At 42.3% G+C, this 20,038-nt stretch overlaps 1 protein-coding gene across 7 annotated transcripts in view; it reads right to left on the bottom strand.

The window, feature by feature from the left end:
* The window catches only part of LOC143153577 (dual specificity calcium/calmodulin-dependent 3',5'-cyclic nucleotide phosphodiesterase 1), a 258,363-nt gene continuing 238,325 nt past the window's right edge, over positions 1 to 20,038 (bottom strand). For all 7 annotated transcript variants that reach the window (XM_076324958.1, XM_076324957.1, XM_076324955.1 and 4 more), the window contains 7 exons: positions 19,121 to 19,370; positions 17,221 to 17,478; positions 15,587 to 15,756; positions 14,085 to 14,330; positions 13,162 to 13,388; positions 12,965 to 13,060; positions 1 to 11,261 (listed from right to left, as the gene is read on the bottom strand). In XM_076324958.1, the coding sequence (XP_076181073.1) occupies positions 11,167 to 11,261; positions 12,965 to 13,060; positions 13,162 to 13,388; positions 14,085 to 14,330; positions 15,587 to 15,756; positions 17,221 to 17,478; positions 19,121 to 19,370 (1,342 nt within the window). In that variant the 3' untranslated portion in view covers positions 1 to 11,166. The remainder of the gene's footprint in view (positions 11,262 to 12,964; positions 13,061 to 13,161; positions 13,389 to 14,084; positions 14,331 to 15,586; positions 15,757 to 17,220; positions 17,479 to 19,120; positions 19,371 to 20,038) is intronic.

Here is a 20,038-nt window from a genome sequence, read left to right as displayed (position 1 = left end):
AATAACTAATCGAGTATCTTTTATTTCTCGGTAAATTTATGCAGAATACAGTACTAATTATACACGAGGTGTATTTATATTTTGTATCTCATATTTATATTAATATTTTCTCCCCGGTTTTGTTACGTCTTTGCTTAATTACATCACATCGAACGGACACTGGTGCTGAAAGTTTACTTGTGATTATGTACAACATCATTTTGCGGTAAATTGTGCCGATAAACGGAAGTTCCGTGTATCGGGTCAGGGAAACGGAATTGGACGAGAAAGAAACGCAAAACGAACGAACCGTATCGGTCGCTCGAATTTCTGATTCTCGAGGTAAACATTTTTTGTTCATTTACTCGCGCGAGAACTCGTCGACGATTAATATCGGACGAGTCCCCTCGATCGATTAACATTTCCGCGCACGTGACGAACGAAAAATTGATCGTGTACTTTCGGGCTTGTTAAAAGGGGGTGTTTGATCGCGCACGTGTGTGTCTATATACCTGTGTACGTGTGTGTCGGGGTTGCGTGTACGCGTATCTGTGTGTCTCTGTGCGTGTCTGGTAAGTGTAACGCGTGTCTTTTAGAGTTACTTATCTTACGAATTACGATTATTGGTCGAGTATTGTTGTCCGTAGCCTCTTTTTGCGGTTGCGTAATATCGGTATCTCGTCTACCCGTACGAGTTCCTGTGTACGGTCGAGCCATCCTGTTGCCTTTATGCAACACGTTTTCGTTCACTAGGTACACTTATCGTTAGAGCGAAGCGTTATCGGATGACACGCGACGAGAACGCATCGCGCGTGTTCTCCGAAATTCGAGTTCGATCGCGGACTCGATTCGTGCTTCGCTGCTCTACAAGGAAAGGCCAGTGTTTGTCCAAAGAGAGTTCTAGACGATTAAGGTGAGAGAGTGCGAGCGACGGGAGCGAAGACGGATCAAGCGTCGATAGTCTGTCTGTAGAACTGGCTAGATAATCGAGAGAGCTCGATGCAGACGAACGCGCGCGATCGATCGTTTTTTGCGACGGAGCGGAACGATTCTTCGTTAAAAGCCAATTTATATTATCCGTTCGGATACTTCGATCGGTAACGTAGTATTTTTACCATCGGTTCGTGTTAGAATAAACGTCTGTGGTAAGTTTCGAGGACTGCGTTCGTTTTGCCAAAATGTATCGTCGTTTGTGCGGTCAACGGTTCGGCCATTGTATTCTTTTCTCAGTTTCCACGGTCAGTCATCGTGCAACGAGTCGAGAGAAGCACACGACTCACTGTTCGTTATTCGCATAGAGTTAAATCATTGTATCACTGGTATCGTGACAAACCAAATATTAGAATTCTGAATTTTCACAACAGTTCGCGTTTGGTAACGACAGGCAAACAGACGTGAATATTTTGTTCGCACAGTGGTCATTGTTTGAAAATATTTCCACGTTTATTTTTCAAACATCTGTCCCACGCGGTATTAATGTAACGTATAATGGAACGAGGAGATAAAAGAACGAAAAAAGCAAGCATCGTTTCGCCGTTTGTAAAATGTTACAGAGACATTTGTCGAGAACATTGAACCCTATTTGAACGATTAATGGACGATGAAGAAAAGTTGGCAAGATTCTGAAGTAAATGTGTATCGAAAGTTTCTGTTCAACCACATTTCGATAATTTCGATCGCGCATCGTTTCCAACGAAACGTTCTTTTGGAGAATGTCGGTCGTCGCGTGTCTGAAATGTAACGTGCCTGAACCAATTCTTCGCGCAATATATATAAACGTTCGTATCTTATTACATGCAACAATGTTTGTCCGAATGGAACCGTTTTGGTACCGCTTCGTGTTAGAACTGATAATATAAATTGACTTTAACGCGTTCCGTGCGGTTGTTTCGAAGCGGTAAAATTTTCGTGGAAATAGCAGAGTCGGGCAAAGTGGGCCGTCGAATCGAAACTTCCCTCTCGAAATCGTTGGAATCGAAAGGAATCTAAGGGAATCGACCCGATTCAAAAGACTCGTACTTATCTTCTTCGAACGAGTAGATTTGGCTCGGATCGTGCAAGATGGCATTTATCGAGGAATCCGATGGAAGGATTCTTCGTTCGATCGGCACACATTCCACTGGAACGTGTCCTCTAACTGCCTCATTTGCGAAGTAACTCGCGATAACAATTTGCCGTGGAATTAATTCGATCTCGAACGATGAATTTTAAGTAGCCGGAGTAACGTTTATCATTTCGCGGAGCGTTTCAGCTTGATATTTCGTTTGCTTTCGTTCGAGGAAGAGATTGTTCATTTCGAGAAGAAGTTACGCTCGACGATTCTTTCTCCTTCAGATCGTATTTCAAGGTTTCCAGATCATCGAAGTGGCATTTGAATCGCTACGGGCCGTTACGGTTTCGATTTTTCCCTAACTACTGTGATTTCATTCGTGTTTAAGGTCGTTGGAAAATCAGAATATCGAACACGTTTGAATTTATTCGCTGGAGAGAAGTATATCGTTACTACTAAAAAAAAAAAAACGAAAAAAGAAACAAAATCCAACGGTACTGAAGTCCCGAGAGAGAATCTTGAATCGGAGAATCGATTTTTCCAGCTAGTCGAAATTCGATCTCTCGAAATCGATGAATTTCTACTAAAATAATGTCTTTCTACCTTCAAGAACGACCGAGACATTCAAAGATGATCGAAACGAACCGCACATCCCGTGCAATGGTTCTCGCGAGACCCGAAAACCGCATCCAACGTTCTCGAATCGTAAATCTCTGATTCCGTGCGATTTTATCGTATCGAACGATAAATTCCGTCTTCGCTCGCGCGTCTTCTATTCGCGAGTGTTCTCTCGGTACGACCATGGTTCCAATGTACTGTTAATTCTATCACGCGTTTGGCCCCTCGTCCGCTGTAGGAAAGGAAAACGAATTCGTGCCCAGCACGTGAACGTAAAAGAAAAACGAAGAAAAAATAAAGGAAAGGAAAGGAAGAAAAAAGAAAGGAAAGAAAAAGCGTCTTGTTCGCCGACGAACGATAAAACGAACGAAACCGGTTCTTGTTCGCGTTCGCGCGACGAACGACCATCGCACGACAAACGAAAAGAAAAGAAAAAACACCGCGAGAGCTTTCGTAACTAAACACGCGGAACAACCGTCGCAACGAATTCGAACCCCGTGCACAGTCTTATCTGAGGAATCACTCTGAACGAAACACGCGAACATTCCTCCGTCGCAAACTGGCGACTGATAGCGTCCACAATTTTTTTTATATACAATTAACTTGCCCGCGCAGAAACAAAGACCGTCGATATTGGAACACCGATCGCGTGTCCCTGGTATCGCGTTCATCCTTAACCGAAATGGTCTCGTATCTATTTGCGTTTCGTGGAACAACCGAATCGACTGGACGTTAATTGCGATCGATCCAGTTCGATTGATGTTCAATCGCGAATGAAGTTAACGGTGCGACGATGTTGTGCGAATGGAGTTCTCAATATCCCTCCCAACCCCTTCGAAACGCGTCAGAGGTAGTTTAGCATAGTGATTTTCAGTTGGTGGACTCTGCAATCTGTGTATTTGGGGTGCGGGGAATCCCAAACCTGACTCCCGACCAGAGTGACCAAGCCAAGTACATTTTCCCTTCTCCTCGCCTTCTACCTGCCTCGACTCTCCTTCCGTCTTATCGTATCAAGGTCGGTTTATATAGAATAACCACTCAAAGACTAAATATTCTTCTTGATCGAATATCGAGCAACGTTTCCCCTCTCGAAAACGTTGACCGATAATTTAGATACCAATCTCTCGGTATCTAAATTATTTCGTATTCTGTAAGTTTCGCAGTGTTCGTTAAGTTTGCGAGAAAAAATATTTAACATCGTGAATTTTTCGAAAACAAACGAGTCACGACTTTTCCAAATCCTTTGGTCTTTCAGTGGCCAACCTGTATTAGTCGTTCGGGTACGTTTCCTGTACGATAAATGCATTCGACGAAAAGAAGAAATATGTATCGTACATCGTGTACCGTTTTTTTCATCAACCGTATTTGTCGGATACGGAACGTATCTGAATATAATATACGGATAATGTAAATCGATATTTATACGGCAACAGGCGAGAACGAAGAGATGGGAGGGGAGTCGAGAATACGAAAAGAAGGGGAAGTGTCTCTCGGATGGTCACTCTGCTCCCAACCTTTCGAGAGAGGTATTCCAATGGACGGTACATCTGTACGGACGTACAGTCCGTTTGCGACAAGAAGGCAAACGAGTGGTTACGTTTCCATTCCAGTTTACCAATTTATCATTTCACTTAACATCGTGCGTATTGTCGCTAATTGGCCGAAGACTACCAAAGTCGACAGCGGTCAATAGCGAGAATGCGTCCGATGATGTAAACACTCGTCAACCTTCTTTTCGTGGACGAACGGTACATTGTACAGCGGACCTTAGCGCTCGAAAGAAAATCTTTCCAGTAGACGGATCGATCGGAGTAGTCTTTTTATCACGAACGTGAACTATTGCTACACGTGAAACCACGAAGAATGTATCTTAGTAAGGCTCTAATTGAACGTCGTACAGCGACATATTCGATCGACCGATCAACGCGACAAAAAAGAATCAAAGGATGAAGAAAGATATAGAATTCTCCCCAATTTGGTCACGACCATAAATTATTTCCTATTTATTTCTTGTCGCGTTGACCGATCGGTGGGATTTGTCGGTGTACGACGCTCGATTAGGTAGCAGTTTTGTGTTCACGACGCGAGGGACTTATCGCCCTTGAAATACGTACTTCATTTCGCGACGATAAAATCCCAACGAACCGTTTCTCGAAGATTCACCGTTCGTTGAATTTCAGAATTCCATCCGGGAGCACGTGTTCCTTGGTTTCAAGCGTTATTCAACGCAATACAGTCTCGTTACAGGTTATCCGTTTGGGGGACAGGCGCAACTTACGACGAAAACAATCCTCTATTTTTCAATTTTTCTGTTTCTTACCGCGGCGAGTGCATCAGACTGCGAGTGAACGAGGCGACAGATGACGGTGGAAAACTATAAAGGGTCGCTCGAGTCTTCAAAGGCTTCGATTTTATACAGATACGGGAAATAAATATCGTTTTTTTTCTTCCTTTAAGGAATGGTTATTTAAATTCTAAAAAAATTTTAACAAATTGTACCGTTACAATTATTATCGAAATTGCGCGTATCGTGATGGTTAAATTATTGTTAAATTATCACGAGCCGGAAAAGAACCTCGTTAACGATAGAAAGGAAGATTGAAATTGTCGAATTGAACGCGGCGAAAGGAACTGTCCACAATCTAGCAGAGCAGTATCAAATCTGTATAGAAACAGTTCGACGCATTCAACGCGAAGAAAGTAAATTAAGAAAGTGTGCAGCTGAAGGAGTCCGCGAATTAAAATTGAAAAAGAGAAGGACGTGTAGTTTTGAAAATTTGAGAACCCGGCTTTAGACGTGATTTTTACAACAGATCGCGAGAGATGAGAGATCCATTCACGGATTTATTATTACGGGAAAAAGCATTGAAAATAGAAAATGAAATCGATACATTGTCTTCGTTCGCTACGGGTAGAGGCCGATTAACAAAATTTGAAAATGGTGAAAATATAAGATTACTCATTAAAGCCGCCAAAGTCTCGAGCGAACTTTATGGTTTGCCTCCATCGTGTGCCCTCTTCGCAGTCCGTCACGTTCGCCGTGTCAACTACAAAAGCAGTAGAGAGGATAGAGAGACTACTTACAACGAAACACGAACGACGACCTATAACGAGGGAATACCGTAGATCAATACCAGGGACCGGCGGTCGCGTGCCAACGAAGCGCGACGCGTACCCAATTGAATTCGAAGGAGAGAAACGAAATAAATACAGGACGGATATGTTTAACCTCAGAGATAGAGACGTTATCCTACACACCCTCTACGATGATAAAATACCATTTTCGCGACAGCGCGCGCGAGTCGAAGAGATTCTCGGCAACCGATCCTCGAGCAAAGAATACGCCAGTGGAATTGTCCCGACTGTTAACAGACTCGCGCGTCGTTATCGCTCGAAAGCATTGGTTCGCGAAAAGACGTCGCGTCTTTTATTCGAAACGTCCCTCGATTTATTTTCAATCGACGAAACGCAAAACCACGCGCAACCCCTCAGATATGTTCGATTTAAATTAAATACACGCGTGTGATCTCGTCGAGTTTACGCTGGTTGATCGTCGCGACGTCTTTCGCAACGAGACTCATTGGCCGACCGTACACCAGTATTCTCTACGCGAGGAAAACACCGATCACGTGTTGCAACGAAAACTACGAGATTAGTTTAACCGCGAATAGAACGAAACAGAAACCGAACTGAAAGAACACGAGAGATTCGATCGAGAATTACGGGAGTGCGATGTAAAATTTGAAAGAAAAAGTGAAAAGCTTCATTGTTACGCTTAACCGCTAATTTACTGGTACAGGTGCAATTGATCTCGATCGTACCGTTCTGAAATTTAAACGAAAGAACGCAAATCGACGCGGTGAGAAAGGATTTTTATCGTTTCGTGTACCAACGCGGTTATTTCTGTCGTAATTTCGTTCGTCGAATCGCAGAAGAATGCATCGTTGGAAGGATTTAACGACTGGAAAGAACGACGCGACAATCAACGGGAAAGTTTCCGAGTTAACGAGTGACGACTCCATTACAATTCCTTTACCGACGGAAAGTAACGACGGGGAAAGAATTTTATATATATATATATATTTTTTTAGGAGTAAAACAAATTTCGTGTAGGGAAAAAACTCTAGTTAGCGGGATACGATAGGATTTTTGATCGTTTCGCGCGCCATTGCGATTGTTTCTGCCGTAATGTCGTAAGAAGAACAGGGAAAGTTAGCGAGCGACGATACGATTATAATTTCTTCGATTTTATCCAACGGGAAATACGAGACGGTTTCCTCGCGCAAGAAACACTGGTGTATGGTCTATCCATAGAGCGATTCGCCAATTTTTCCATGCCACGTGTGTGTAGGTACACGTACACGAAACGTAGTAGCACACGCCGAGTAAACGTTAATGATATCTCTTTTACATTACATTTACATACATTAAAGCTGCACCTTCACGTGTATATGAATACACATTTAACGTAAGTATGTACAATGACGTTACAACCCCTCCGGGGATCACTAACCCCGCCACGGCTACTTAGGTCCGATTTTTCCTGATTCGACGTTCGTTCGTTCGTTCAATCGCTGAACTCGATTCCACCGTTTCTTTTTCATTTTACTTCTTCTCCCGTGACTCTTTCCCTTCGAAATTTTCCGAGAATCGAAAAGTACGCTGCGAAATGTTCCGGGTTCTCCGGTTTTGAAACGTTTTCCTTTCCATTTTTACGATCGTTCGAAACGATCTTTGGTCGTTTTGTCGTTCGTAACGTTTCTCGTAATCTCGTCGAGCAATCGTCGAGTGACAATCATCGAGATCCGAAGATCGAACCGAAGATACGCCGAGAAGACTCAACCCTTTCGTGCCTACACCCGAACATTGTTTCTATTTCATTTTCTTCCAACGTGCGCGAGACTGGTTCTTCACGAATAACGCGACATTGTGGAAAAAACGAAAATAAAAGAAAGTATAAACTCAGATTGGTTCAACCGTTGCTTTTCTTTTATCGTTACGTTGGAAAATTGCGCCAAATGGGAAAATTGCGCAAACAGAGACGGAGAAAATTTTGTCCGAAGAGAAAACCACGAATAAAAGCAACGTATAGCGATCGATTTGCAACGTTTATTCGTTCGGAGAGTTATATTTTCGTTCGTTCGTTTCGCAATGGTTCGATGTACGATTCAAATTCTAATTTCCGTTCAACGAACAGCGAATCGAAACTTGCTTTCTACTATTTGTTGTTTGAAACAACGGACAACCGTCGAAAGACAATTTCAACGAAAACGGAATAGAAAATCACGTTACGTTTTTAAAGTATACCGAACTATCGACAGAAATGGTACACAGCAATCGATAGTCGCTGATAACCGAAGCAGTCGACTTAAAATCAATAGATACGTATAAATAAAAAAAAAATGAATTGTTCGTCTCTGATTACCAGAGGTGTTTGCTCTTTGAAAATGATTCATGAAAGGAGGATGTACACGGTATTCGATAAAAATAAAAATTTTCCGAAATTGACGCGTATCGAAAACCGACACGGTGAGCACGAATGGGTTGGATAAAGTTTCCTCGTGAAACGAAACACTTTTCCATAGTTCGGGTTTTCAGGGCGTGTAGCGAATCCGTATTGAAATTTTAATGAAACGGTTTCGTCGAGATTCTGTACACTTTTAAGATAAATTCTTATTTCTTTATACTTGCTTTCGACTACGGTCACGGTACTTTCATCGTCGACTTTGATCAGTCCCGATTCTTTTTTTTCTTCTCTTTCTTAATATCGAGTAAAAATCTTCTCGGTGAACGTTATCGGCTGCTCGGTGAAGAACGTACGATCGAGAAAATTGTATCGAAGAAGCGACGAATCGCGGGAAAATGAATGTCAACGGGTGAATCGAGACGGAGAAATCGGACCTTAGAGAAGAAGCGATTTTTTTGGTCATTCGCCTTGGCAACCAGCCGGTCGAAATTTCAAGGAAGCGAGTGTTAAGCTTCTGTCGTCGCGGAGATATCTCCGCTACCATCGCGCGAGCGCGTCGACGATACGGGGCTTCCGCGAAGACTTTCAACTTCAACTGCGCGATACTGGCCCGAAAAGAAAAATCGTGCTCTCTTTGTCGACGCATCGTTATCGAATTGAACACTTGTGCGACAGCGAAACGCGCGGCCTCGAAATTCTGAAAGCTGCACAAGCGTAACCCGTTGCGATAACACGTCGAGAAAATAAATCTGTGCACGCAATTGTCGATCGGTATCGAAACGCGCGATCGCGTGTACACGATCGCTAAATCTATACGTAAAAAACAATAGTAACAGTCATAATAATAATAATGGTGATAATAGTAATAATAATAATAATAATAATAATAAACTTGCCAGTCTGCATAGATCTTGAGAAATTTTCTCTAATTTGGTGCGTATCCTTTTTCAAGATGAAAGTCTTCGTTTCTATGAAAAAACGTATGCTCGTAATTATACACTAATTGTAAGAAAAAACAGGTACGGACAAAGACAGCGTTCCGATGATGAAACACCATGGAAATCCCGTCGACGTTAACACAGTGTCCTTTCACTCGTCACCGCTTCGTCGTAAACGGACAATTGTGCTCTAAGTACGTTAACGAATTCCCTCGCTTACGTGTGCTCGATTTTTCGCCGCCTATCGCAGCTGGGTAACTTTAGGCTACGTTTACGTTTTCGGGAGACCGACGAACTAATTTTCTACGGTTCGATAATAATAGTCGCGCAAAATCGATAGCCGGTCGACGAGAAAAATTAAGCTGAGAAATGTACGCCCCAACGACGACGATTCATCGCGTTCTGCGAATTGGCCTCGATTTTCTATTCTAAACAACGACTCGCGATTCTAAACTAATTTATCGTTTCTTTATAATCGCTAACGCGGCCTCGTCGTCTGTACGTGCTTCCGATAAATCGAAAGCAAACGGAGACGAACGTATTCTATTTATCGGTCGTCCGTGCGTTGTGCTTCTTTGTCTTTGGTTTAGAAATCAATAACGTTGAAAACTAAAAGCAACGATAGCAGCTAGCTTCCGGAATATCAATGATAACCGATTCGAGTAAAATTTTCCGAGCGACGAGAAATCTTACGCACCGTTGAAAATAATGAAAGGAACTTGTACGCGTATGGAATGAAAGAAAGTATTGCGAGAACCACCGACGATGCGTAAGCTAAACATCGAATAAAATATTACACAGCGTCGAGCGTACATTACTTCCTCGATTTCGATCTATTCTCTAGAATGAATAATGAATCGGACGTTATTAAAATTTGTTCAACTCCCTGCACGCTCAACCGAAGCACTGCTCTACGTAAAAAGAAAAAGAAACAATGATAAAAGCTCGTGCGACCCGATTATGGTTTATAGCCCTCGAAGAGTATATTTTATGGAACGCGAATCGGCGTTTCGTCTAGTAATCAGTCTGGGGGCCAACACGTTGCGTGCGTTAATACGTAAAATGTTTCTCTCTTTTACCATCGAGCCATTTTGCGCTGCCTGTGATTCAAAACTTCGTCAAAAATGAATTCGTTCAAATTTTCACCGATACCGTACCAAGAACGAATTACGGATTTCGAACGAGTTGGATTCACCCATTGGACAACGATACGATTCATCGAATACGTAACGAAAGTGTAATTGCGAATCGAATTCAACGAGTATTTATTTTATGCTTATTCTTTCGTTATATAGCGACGTTACGCGTGAATTGATTCGTTTCAAATATTTTACATCTCGTCTCACCGAGATGTACCGTGAAAATTTACGCGAATTCGTTTGGAACGAAGACAGTCGTGCTCGTGGGTTCCCAGTTCATAGGTACCGGGAGTGTACGACGATAGAAAGCGAATTTAAGGGAATCGTGCGCAAAACATGATCCTTTGTTCCTTCGTTGGCCAACAGCGAAATCGTGGATAATTTCACATCGCGGTTAAGGCGTTCATTTCGTGGCTGGTCACAAACGAACCGGATTCCCTCGATAACGGAGCATAGGAAAATCATTCGAAGCCGGTATATACAAATTCGGGAAACGTTCGCACGACCGCGGCGCTCGAATTGGAAATTTCGATTATTGTCGCGCGCGCGTCGAAGTTTATGGTAATCGTGTGGAAAACGTTTCGCCGAGAGACGACGACGACGAGGACGATGTTGGTTCTTTTTGGATACGCGACAAAAGGATTGCGAGGAGCGTAGGTGGGGAAGGGGACATCGATTTGTACGATCGAGCGAGCATAAAGGCGGAGGCGAACGTGGATAATAACGAGATCGATGAAACGTCGAACGATGAGAAACGCAGCGATAAACAAACCGTTATACAAATAAGTCGCGGAGGTATAGACTTAATAACGCGTCCGACCTTTGACGTTCGCCCGAGCGTCGGTGAGTAATCGTTGGCGTCGCGACGCGCGTTTACTCGTATAGCAGCCTGACGATTTTCGAACGCGTTCACGAGCCTCCTCGTAGCCTAAAATTACATATGTTCTTGAGAAACAAGACGGCTCGGCGGATTTTTCATTCCTCGGGCGGAGCTTGTTGCACCGTGTCTACGTCCTCGCGGTTGTCGCTCGCTTTCTGCTCTTGCTCCTTCTGCGCCCTCACCTCGGCATCTGTTCGACCAACAGAAACGGTGTTCTTGTTAGCTGGTCTCGTTAACGATCTCCCTCGATACGATCGAAAGAGGACGTTAACATTTTACGGACCGGTAGCCCAGTAATCGGCTTTTTGCCAACGCTTACCGTTATTTTATTACTCCATGATAACAAAATGTGAACAGTATATACACAGTAGCAACGTTTAAACCTTTCGTTCAACGTTTCTGTAGGCACAAGAAAAAGCTCGTATATTCTCAAAGTAGAGCGATCGGTGACTGTTGAGAAGTACTAGGTTTTATCGAACGATAAAACTTATCGAACGGTATAGTACTAAGTTGCTCGATAAGTTTCATCGAACGACAAAACTTATCCAACAACCTATTATACAGGATGTTCGACTTTCATCGGTCGGTAAAGTATTTTCGAAATGGTCATTTTCGGCTTCCTGTGAAAACGAAAGATTCGCACAGGATCTTTTACCCGTTCGAAGCGGTACGAGAAAAATAAAGAGTGTCCCAATCATCACCGGTTGATTTACTTTTTGAATAAAATTTAAACGGATTAAGTGATCTTACAAACTTTCCGCAAACTTGGAAGTGAATAATAGAACAAGATATCTTACAAATGGGCTCTTGGCTTTTTTTACAGATCACCGAACTTTTCTCAACATCTTTAGGAGATACTATGGTTTATTAGAAGAGTAGCTGTTGGAAGGATGGTTATGTCGGTTCAAAGGTTAGAGCGTTCCGCTCGAATTTTTTATTTTCAATTATGGAGAAAAATTGTTACTCCTCAACATCCACCTTTTGCTTGTGTTTCGTACGTACGTATTTACTTGTTTAATCGCGCTTAATAATCACCATTACGTTCATTCTGTTTTAACGTCTTCGCGCTGAATTTGTTTCACGATTTAGTTTTGTTTATTCCCGTGTGAAAATTAAACGACGTGCAGAGTATCTTAGAAAAGAGTCCACGAAAGTCAACAAATTTGATATATCCGATGTTTTCGTTAACTCGAGCATCTGGAGTAATATAGTCACTCGTGCATTTACTCGAGCGCAACGATTAAAAGGTCAAGTGAAATTAAGTTAGGCTCGCAAGGTTTACACGTTCAGAGATACAGTTTTAAAACAGCTTCAGCCGAACACCGTGTTTTATACAAGTTCTTGTTTATTTACGACGCAATAAAGACGCGAAGTAAATAAAAAAAAAAAAAAAAAAATTGCCTTGGAAGCGAGACCTGTCTCGATACCGTAGATAGGTTTGCGTTTGACATTCGATACTCCTGTATCGAATTCTAAGGAATGTCTTCGAACGATTTCGAACTCGCGGAGACATGCAACGAATTGCATATCATGTTTGATACCGGTTTGATCGCGTTCGCGAATCATCGGAAATAAAAGAAACGACGGTATCGCCCGATAATAATGAATCGAAACGTTGCAATTGATCACTTTTCAATATTAGAAAGTCTTTTGATTCGTTGCATCGGACTTTTCAAGATTGAAAAAAAAAAATATTAGATTCGTTGCAATAGACTTTTCGAGATTGAAAAAAAAAAAATATTACGATCGTTACAGTAGACCTTTTTAAAATTGAAAAGAATACTAGGTACGTTCCATTAGACTTTTCAATATTGGGAAGACGTTGGATTCGTTGCGTGATATTTTTCATCGTCGAGCGAAAGGAAAAGAGTAAAAGTATTCTTTCGTAAATACCTCGAACGGCTTGTTCCTTCCAAATGCTCTTGTTCTCCGCGAGGCACGGGATCCAGGGCTTTCCGATCTTAAACCTTCTCGCCTCCGCGCCCGATCCTGCGGATTATTCGTCGCTTAAATATCGTTCGCAGTTTCCGCGCTGAAATCGCGCTGAAACGCTCTGAAACGCTGTTAAAGCGCGTCGTAGATACGCTCACCGTTGTTGGACTCGTCCACGCTCTCCTTGGTATTCAACGGGGTGAGAACCGTCTCCAACATGTCGCTGCACACCTGCATGCTGGGCTCGACGATAAACTCTATGAACCCTATTTGCGATTCAGCCACCAGAGTATTGTTACGATCGCACAACGGTGAAAATGGCAATCCCATAGCTCTCTCTTTGTCACCTTGACGGAAGAACTCTTCCAGGAGCTGCATTGTCCATCTGCGTATCAGAAGCGGCAGTTACACTTTTCGGTTAATCCGCTTTAAACTTCGATCCGTGTTATTCGACGAATCCGGACGTTTAATAGGAAAATTGTATTTCGTATCAAATATTTGCACGCCTGATGGGGAAAGTTCCGATGTAAATTCTAATTTAAATAGTTTGCTCGAAATACGTGCGCAGCGTGTACTACACACATACGCACACACCGCTGTTTAACAGGAGGGATTAAATTCAGTAGGAAAGTTTTGGTAGACGTCGATAATAATTTTGCGTTCGTTCGATAGAATCTTTTTCACGGTAACAGTGATATCGATGGAATGCGAATTGTACGGGGGTTAGTCGGAGTAACTGGACGATGAAACGAAAACCTTCTTCTTATCGGTACGATCGAGAAATGCAAAATGCCGTTGAAAGGGTTTCAAGTGGGCTTCGATCGAAGAGAGAAGCTCGATTACGAATCTTTTATTCCGCGGCAAGTATCTCTGAAAAGCGTGTCTTTCGCGACGTTCGTACTTTCACGGTGCTCGAACGTTTAATTACATTTAAAAGACTTTTTCAAGCCGCAATTGCGTTTCACGATTCGTGAATAATTTCAACAAAACGGGCAGCTATTTAAATATTAACGAAACGGGATTCCGAGGACGAGGTTTCGTCGGTGCAGTATCACGAGTCGGCGAACCGAGAATATTCTACCTGTGATGGAGGTCCCATCTTTTGGCCGGATGCGAGATGTCGCAGCAATGGAGGACGAGGCTGACCGCCTTGCTTTTGTCGACGCTAGGCTCCGCCAGGCTCAGAATGTTCTTCATATTCTTCAGTTGTTGGAAATGAAAGCTCATGTCAGTTGCAAGAACCATGTCGATGACCAGCGAACGGAACTCTCGGAACTCCTCTCGCGACAGATTTTGTAGTATGTTGCACTCGTCCTCTCTCAATATTCTGGAAAGGTAGCGATCGTTTAGTCTCGTCTCACCACCGATCGACTCGTCGGCCTCGAGGAAATCACTATTCTTGGGAAGACGGCTTCTCTTGTTGTTGTTTTTTTTTCTTTTTTCATCGATAGCAACGAAACTCACCGATAACGGAACATCGAATGAAACGGATACCTGTTCATCGAGACGAGTTCCCCGATTTTAAACAATTGCGCGCCTTGATCGCATACGTGTATTGGGATTCACGTCGTTCGTAGCTAAAGAACCATAGACGAGGCTCGGAATATAATTAATTTAACTCGAAATACACAAGAAATAATTTAATTTCAAATACGATCGCAACTCTGATTCAATTTCCGTATGTATACACGGTGGAACGATATTGAAAGATGTAAAAAAAAAAAGAAAGGAAAAATTAACTTTCCTTAACGTACATTCGTGCGGATAGATATTCCTCTTTTTAACGAACGTTGTTACCGTAATACTGGGATTTGTTACGAAATAAAATTATCGGGAAATAAAATTATTTCCCAGTTTTAATTAACAAGACGGTGTAATATTTTTCAACAAAGTTTTCAATCTCCATCAAAATGGACCATAGCTTCTCCCTAAACGAGAATAGAGAAAATTCTTAGACAATCAATGCAACGTCTCAACGAGAACTGCATCTTTCTTCAACGTAGTCCTCTCCTCGGGCGAATCGATACAGTTGTACGCGCACTTTCATTCTGTTTTGTTTCTTTTTTTTTTCAATTTCTTTTTAAACGAAGTCCTATGCATGTTTTTGCATAAATCGACCTCTCCTCGTTACTCCGCGCGTGAAACTACCGTGGTGCGTTTATCGGAAAATTAATATTTCTCCTGTATAATTTATACGAGTCACCGATGGTATACACGGATAAAAAATATCGCAATTTCATTTTATTTTCGCAACGTTGACTCTCAAATGCTACGTATCTACGTTCATGCGTCGTTTTTCCCTCGTTTTTCGCTCGTTCTACGTGATTCTCTTAAATTCTCCAATGGACTAGGCCGCGTTCCCTGTACTTATCAAAATTGAACCAGCCGCGAATCGTACACCGTTGGTTACCGCTTCTTTTTTTCGAGCAACGAGGAAAATCTTATTCGAGAAAAATCGGGGGAACAGGCCTCGGTTTGTCGATCAACGATGCTCAAATTGAAACGAAAATTTTTCCGGTAATTGTCGGCTCGGTTCGTTCAGGGGACGCGTCGTCCTTCGACGTTTCGATCGCTCGCACGTACCGGAAGCTCGCGGAGATGTGGTGATTTTCCAAAACGGCGCGATCATTGTAGAGGAGGGCTGTATCGCTGCCGGACATTACGTGGAAATTGTTTGTGGTCCCAGTGTGCTCGTAATCGTGAATAATCGCCGCCACCAGGGTGGCGAATATCTCCAGGTCGGTCAGCCAATTCTGCGAACAGGGAAACCCTCGGCGTTACGTTCGTATAATTCGCGACGAATGAGCAATTTCCCGGAGAAAGATGGACGAATTGTGAAAATCGACGGGACCGAAATTTACTTCTGGCTTTTGGTCTCCGAGGGATTCGTTCGCTTTCCGCGGAGCGGTTTCAACAGCTTGCGCAAAGAGCGCCGTATAACTGCAAGCAAAGTTTTAAACGAGAAACTTACGGATCGCGGTGTTCGTTTCTTTTTCTCCTTTTTCTCCCTCGCCCCTTTTTTTTTTTTTTTTTATTATTGTTGAAACTGGCACCGCTGAAAGACTATCGGGCGAAATGTTTTCTCCCTTAAGTGCGGATTGCCGGAGTTTGAACGGTCTGCGCGGGGATATTGGAACGGTGGGAATTGAGGAAAGCCGAGATAATAACTCGATTCATGAATAGGGGTTTACTTTTCTCTACGCGGAGAGTCGAGTCCGGCGGGGTCGTACCGTACCGATCCTTTTTGGTAAAATACTATTTCCTAAAACGGAATATTTGCGCTCTAACGCCAATTCTATCGAGTACAGTTCAAAAGAATCGTTCGAAACTTGGTACGCAATCACAAACCGATCTAGAACAAAGGATTTCGCTCGATCCGAACTATCGACGCTTTGTATCTCGTGTTCGATTATACAGAGAGTCTATAGATCTGTGATATTCTACGAATCGATACGGTCTATTTTTTTTTTTTTTTTTCTTCTTTCGATTAAGGAGGGACACCACTCTGAGACGTCAAAAAAGACATTCAGAGAATATAAATATAACTTTCAGCTTTATTTTACAATTTTGCGAAAGTAAAAATCGTACAAAACAACCAAGTTATTCGTTATTCCCAGAACCCCTTCTGGTGATACATTGTTCGTTAGCCGCTACAGTTGACGAAAACTAGGAGGTTTGAAATTAAAAAATGTTGTCGATTCATAAAGTAGAGGCTATTGTTAAAAATGTGGCGTAAGATTTTTCGAAAATTTTAATAATTGTAGAAACGATCAAAGTTTGAAGAGAGGACATTTATTTTTATCAAAAAAAAAAACTTTAAACGTTCATAAAGTCTTACGCTATATTGTAGAATACTCTGTGCGGAATATCTCTATAAAATTTGAAAAATCTAATTTTGAGGAAAACGTAAAACAAGTTTATTTATCGCTGCAAGTTTGCTAAATGTTCGACTTTCGAAATATCTTTTTCACATAACACTTTACACGCTTCGAACTTTAAGAAAATAATTAAAGAAAACGAAAATTCGATTTTTTCGATTCGCCAGGGTGAATTTTTTCGAATCGCAGGACTAATACTAATGGCGGACTATGTAAATGTGGAAACAACAGATTTTGATAAGATACCAAAGGTCCGTTTCCAACGGATTATTCCATATTTTTCGTCGGAACTTTACGGAGGATAAGGTGTAATTTTTCGTCGTCGAATCGCAAACTTACCATCAATCCTGTTTGACACAGAATGTAGTGCATAGTCTGCGCGACGTCTGCCGCATGCAAATTGTTGTGGTACGGATTCCGATGCCTGCAGTAACCTTCCTCGACCCTTCCCAAAAAGCACTCCAGCACTGCGGGTGGTACTTTGAATTTGTGGATCATGCCGTATCGGTTGAGTAGATCGTAGCCGAGATATTTCACCGGAGTTCCCATAGCAGCCTCGCTTAACGAAAACACGTCGAAGGACCAGTCGTCCAGGGTCTTGAATAAATATGCAAATTTTAGCTCCCGTGAGAATCGAATGGCGCAAGGTGATTCTGTGGGATTTGTCACGGGTTTTGAGAATTTGCTGACCGTGGAAAAAGATACTGGAGGAAAAGCGATGAACATTTTACGCGGCGAACATGCCTCATTCTAGCGTTCATGTCTCTCGTAGTAGTCTAATTCGAGTAACGAATGGATCGGATACGTCTTACAAAATTCAGATATACAATTATCATTGAAAGTTAATTATTTTTCGAAAAAAAGTTCCACTCTGGGTATTTATTTTATAATATAATCACCGTATTGGTATTTACTTGTTACTCTCCCTCTCTCTCTCTCTCTCTGCCATTGTTCCGCTCCGGATATTAATAAATTTGAGATGTTTATAAATTTACAAAAGTAATACTATAATACTATGCTCTCTGATGAATTAACAATTAATTCGCGTATCATTGGAAACATGGAAAACCTTGTACAAAATTTCTAGCTTGTAACTACGCGTGGAAAATAAATTAATTCCTTCTTTATCAAGAATACGAAGAAGTATTTCAACGATTAGTAGTTAATAACGTTCTGCATCGAATTGTTCGATGGAGCTATTCTTGATAGAAAATATAAATAATACAATCGAGTCGAAAAATGGATCAACGTGGTATTGAAAAAATTGCACGCACAAAAATTAAATAAAACTTGTCAGGTTTCGATGCTACTTGCGATATATTTAACTTCGTCGTTAAACATCATTCCCGAGAGTGTAGAAAGTATATCTCCCGTTACGATAAGTGAAGATTTCCTTTCTCGGCCCGTTCACGATACATATACTGACTGTCCCGAAAAATGTAGTACCGATAAAAAGAGATTCTTCGTGAAAAAATAAATCGAAAGTGATTCGCCTATTGGTCATCGAAGAGGGGTGAAGAGATGCGAATAACGTTGCGTAGTAGAGGGAAAGTAGGGTCGCGTCAGGTATAGGAAATTCTCGTCGAGGGTGAGGGAACAACATCCAAATATCTTGACATAGGGTACTCGATGCCCTATTGTGCACAAGTGTGGAAATACAGTATTATTGTCGAGAAATACGTGGCATTGATTTTATCGAAAAGTTACTTAGTCCGAAAGGAGTGCTCAATCGAGTGCTACATCTTGTTTTTATTAATATCTTGGATATTACTCGACGCAAAGCGAAATTGCTGTGGCCGAAGAATGTCGTGTAATTGGATAACACGTTTGTACAAAGAATTTTTTTTATAATTGCAACACCTTTTGCGTAATCGTGTTCCAAAGTCAAAATGTTACGCTCTTTACCGAGCTCAAACGAGTAGTACGACTGGTAGTACAGGAGAGAAGTAATGCGACGAGTAGCGTAATCTTCGTGTTAATAAACGAACAAACATATATAAACGAAGTTCTCCCATTATTTTTATTTCCCAACAAGAAGTACGCATGGTTCATCGATATTTCTTTTTTCACGAAGACCGAACGAACCCCTTTGCCAAGCTGGCGGTACATTTAGCGGGACAGAGACTCCATTTTATTTTCTCTCTCGATCGATCGTGCACGTATCGACGAAAGTCTCATTGTCGACGGATCGGATAAGCTTGGTGTTCAGTCCTGTCGGATGCACGCGCGAATCAACTACCTTGAGTACTTTGACCACTTCCTGCGGGAACTGCATCAACGCGGTGTTGGTGACCCGCCTGTAAATTCGATCGACGAAGATCCCTGCCCTAATGGCGTGCGCGACCGAGCGGAACTTTGGCTTCTCGTCCGCCTTCCGTCTTGTAGTCGCGAGCTGCCTGGTGAAGGTCGAGGCGAGCCACTCGCGCACCTCAGGTGGCACCGCGTCTGGTTGAACCTCCGACAGTTCGTCGTCCTCGTCGGCCAGCCGCCTAAGAATAAATTCCGTCGTTATTTATTCGCCGATCGAACCGTGAACGTGCGCGAACGTCGGATCACGATGGAAATCCCTACCTTTGCTACGCTTTAACGCGAACCAGAGTAACGTTTACTCGAGTTCCTCTAATACGACTCTCACCACCATCATTCTTTTCATCTTGCAACGAGTACGAGCCACACACACACACACACACGCACGCACGCACGCACGCACACACGCGCACGCGGAGACGCGCATACATCGTGGATCGCTAGAGGTTATGTACTTTTTATCTTTTATTTTTGTTCTTTTTGCTTTCTTTAATGCAAATCAAACGAGTCACGGTGAGCAAAGAAGCTAATGTGTGCTATGGATCTTGGCTTGCTCGACGCAGATATCGCCAATTTCGTGGTCCTGGCTTGATCATGTTTCGAGGTATTTTCATTCGTGAGGGAAGCTTGTTTTTTTTACGGGGTGCGTGTAAGGCTGAAGATTGTAAAATATTTTTCTTCCTTTTTCTTTTCTTTTCCGAGGGGGTGTTTGGTATCGGGGTTGCGGCGTAGGAATAAAATTTTCGTTCGGAACGTTTTTCCATTACTCGAATTGTTTGACGTCCTCTTTCTTTTTTTTCTCCCAATTTTTGAAATTGCGATCGTTGGATTTGGACGTTTTCCGTTTTTG

This window comes from Ptiloglossa arizonensis, chromosome 13 (assembly GCF_051014685.1).
Source record: "Ptiloglossa arizonensis isolate GNS036 chromosome 13, iyPtiAriz1_principal, whole genome shotgun sequence".
Classification (NCBI taxonomy): Eukaryota; Metazoa; Arthropoda; class Insecta; order Hymenoptera; family Colletidae; genus Ptiloglossa; species Ptiloglossa arizonensis.
The sequence above is the reverse complement of the archived record's forward strand: the minus strand, read 5'-3'. Positions and strand labels throughout refer to the sequence as shown.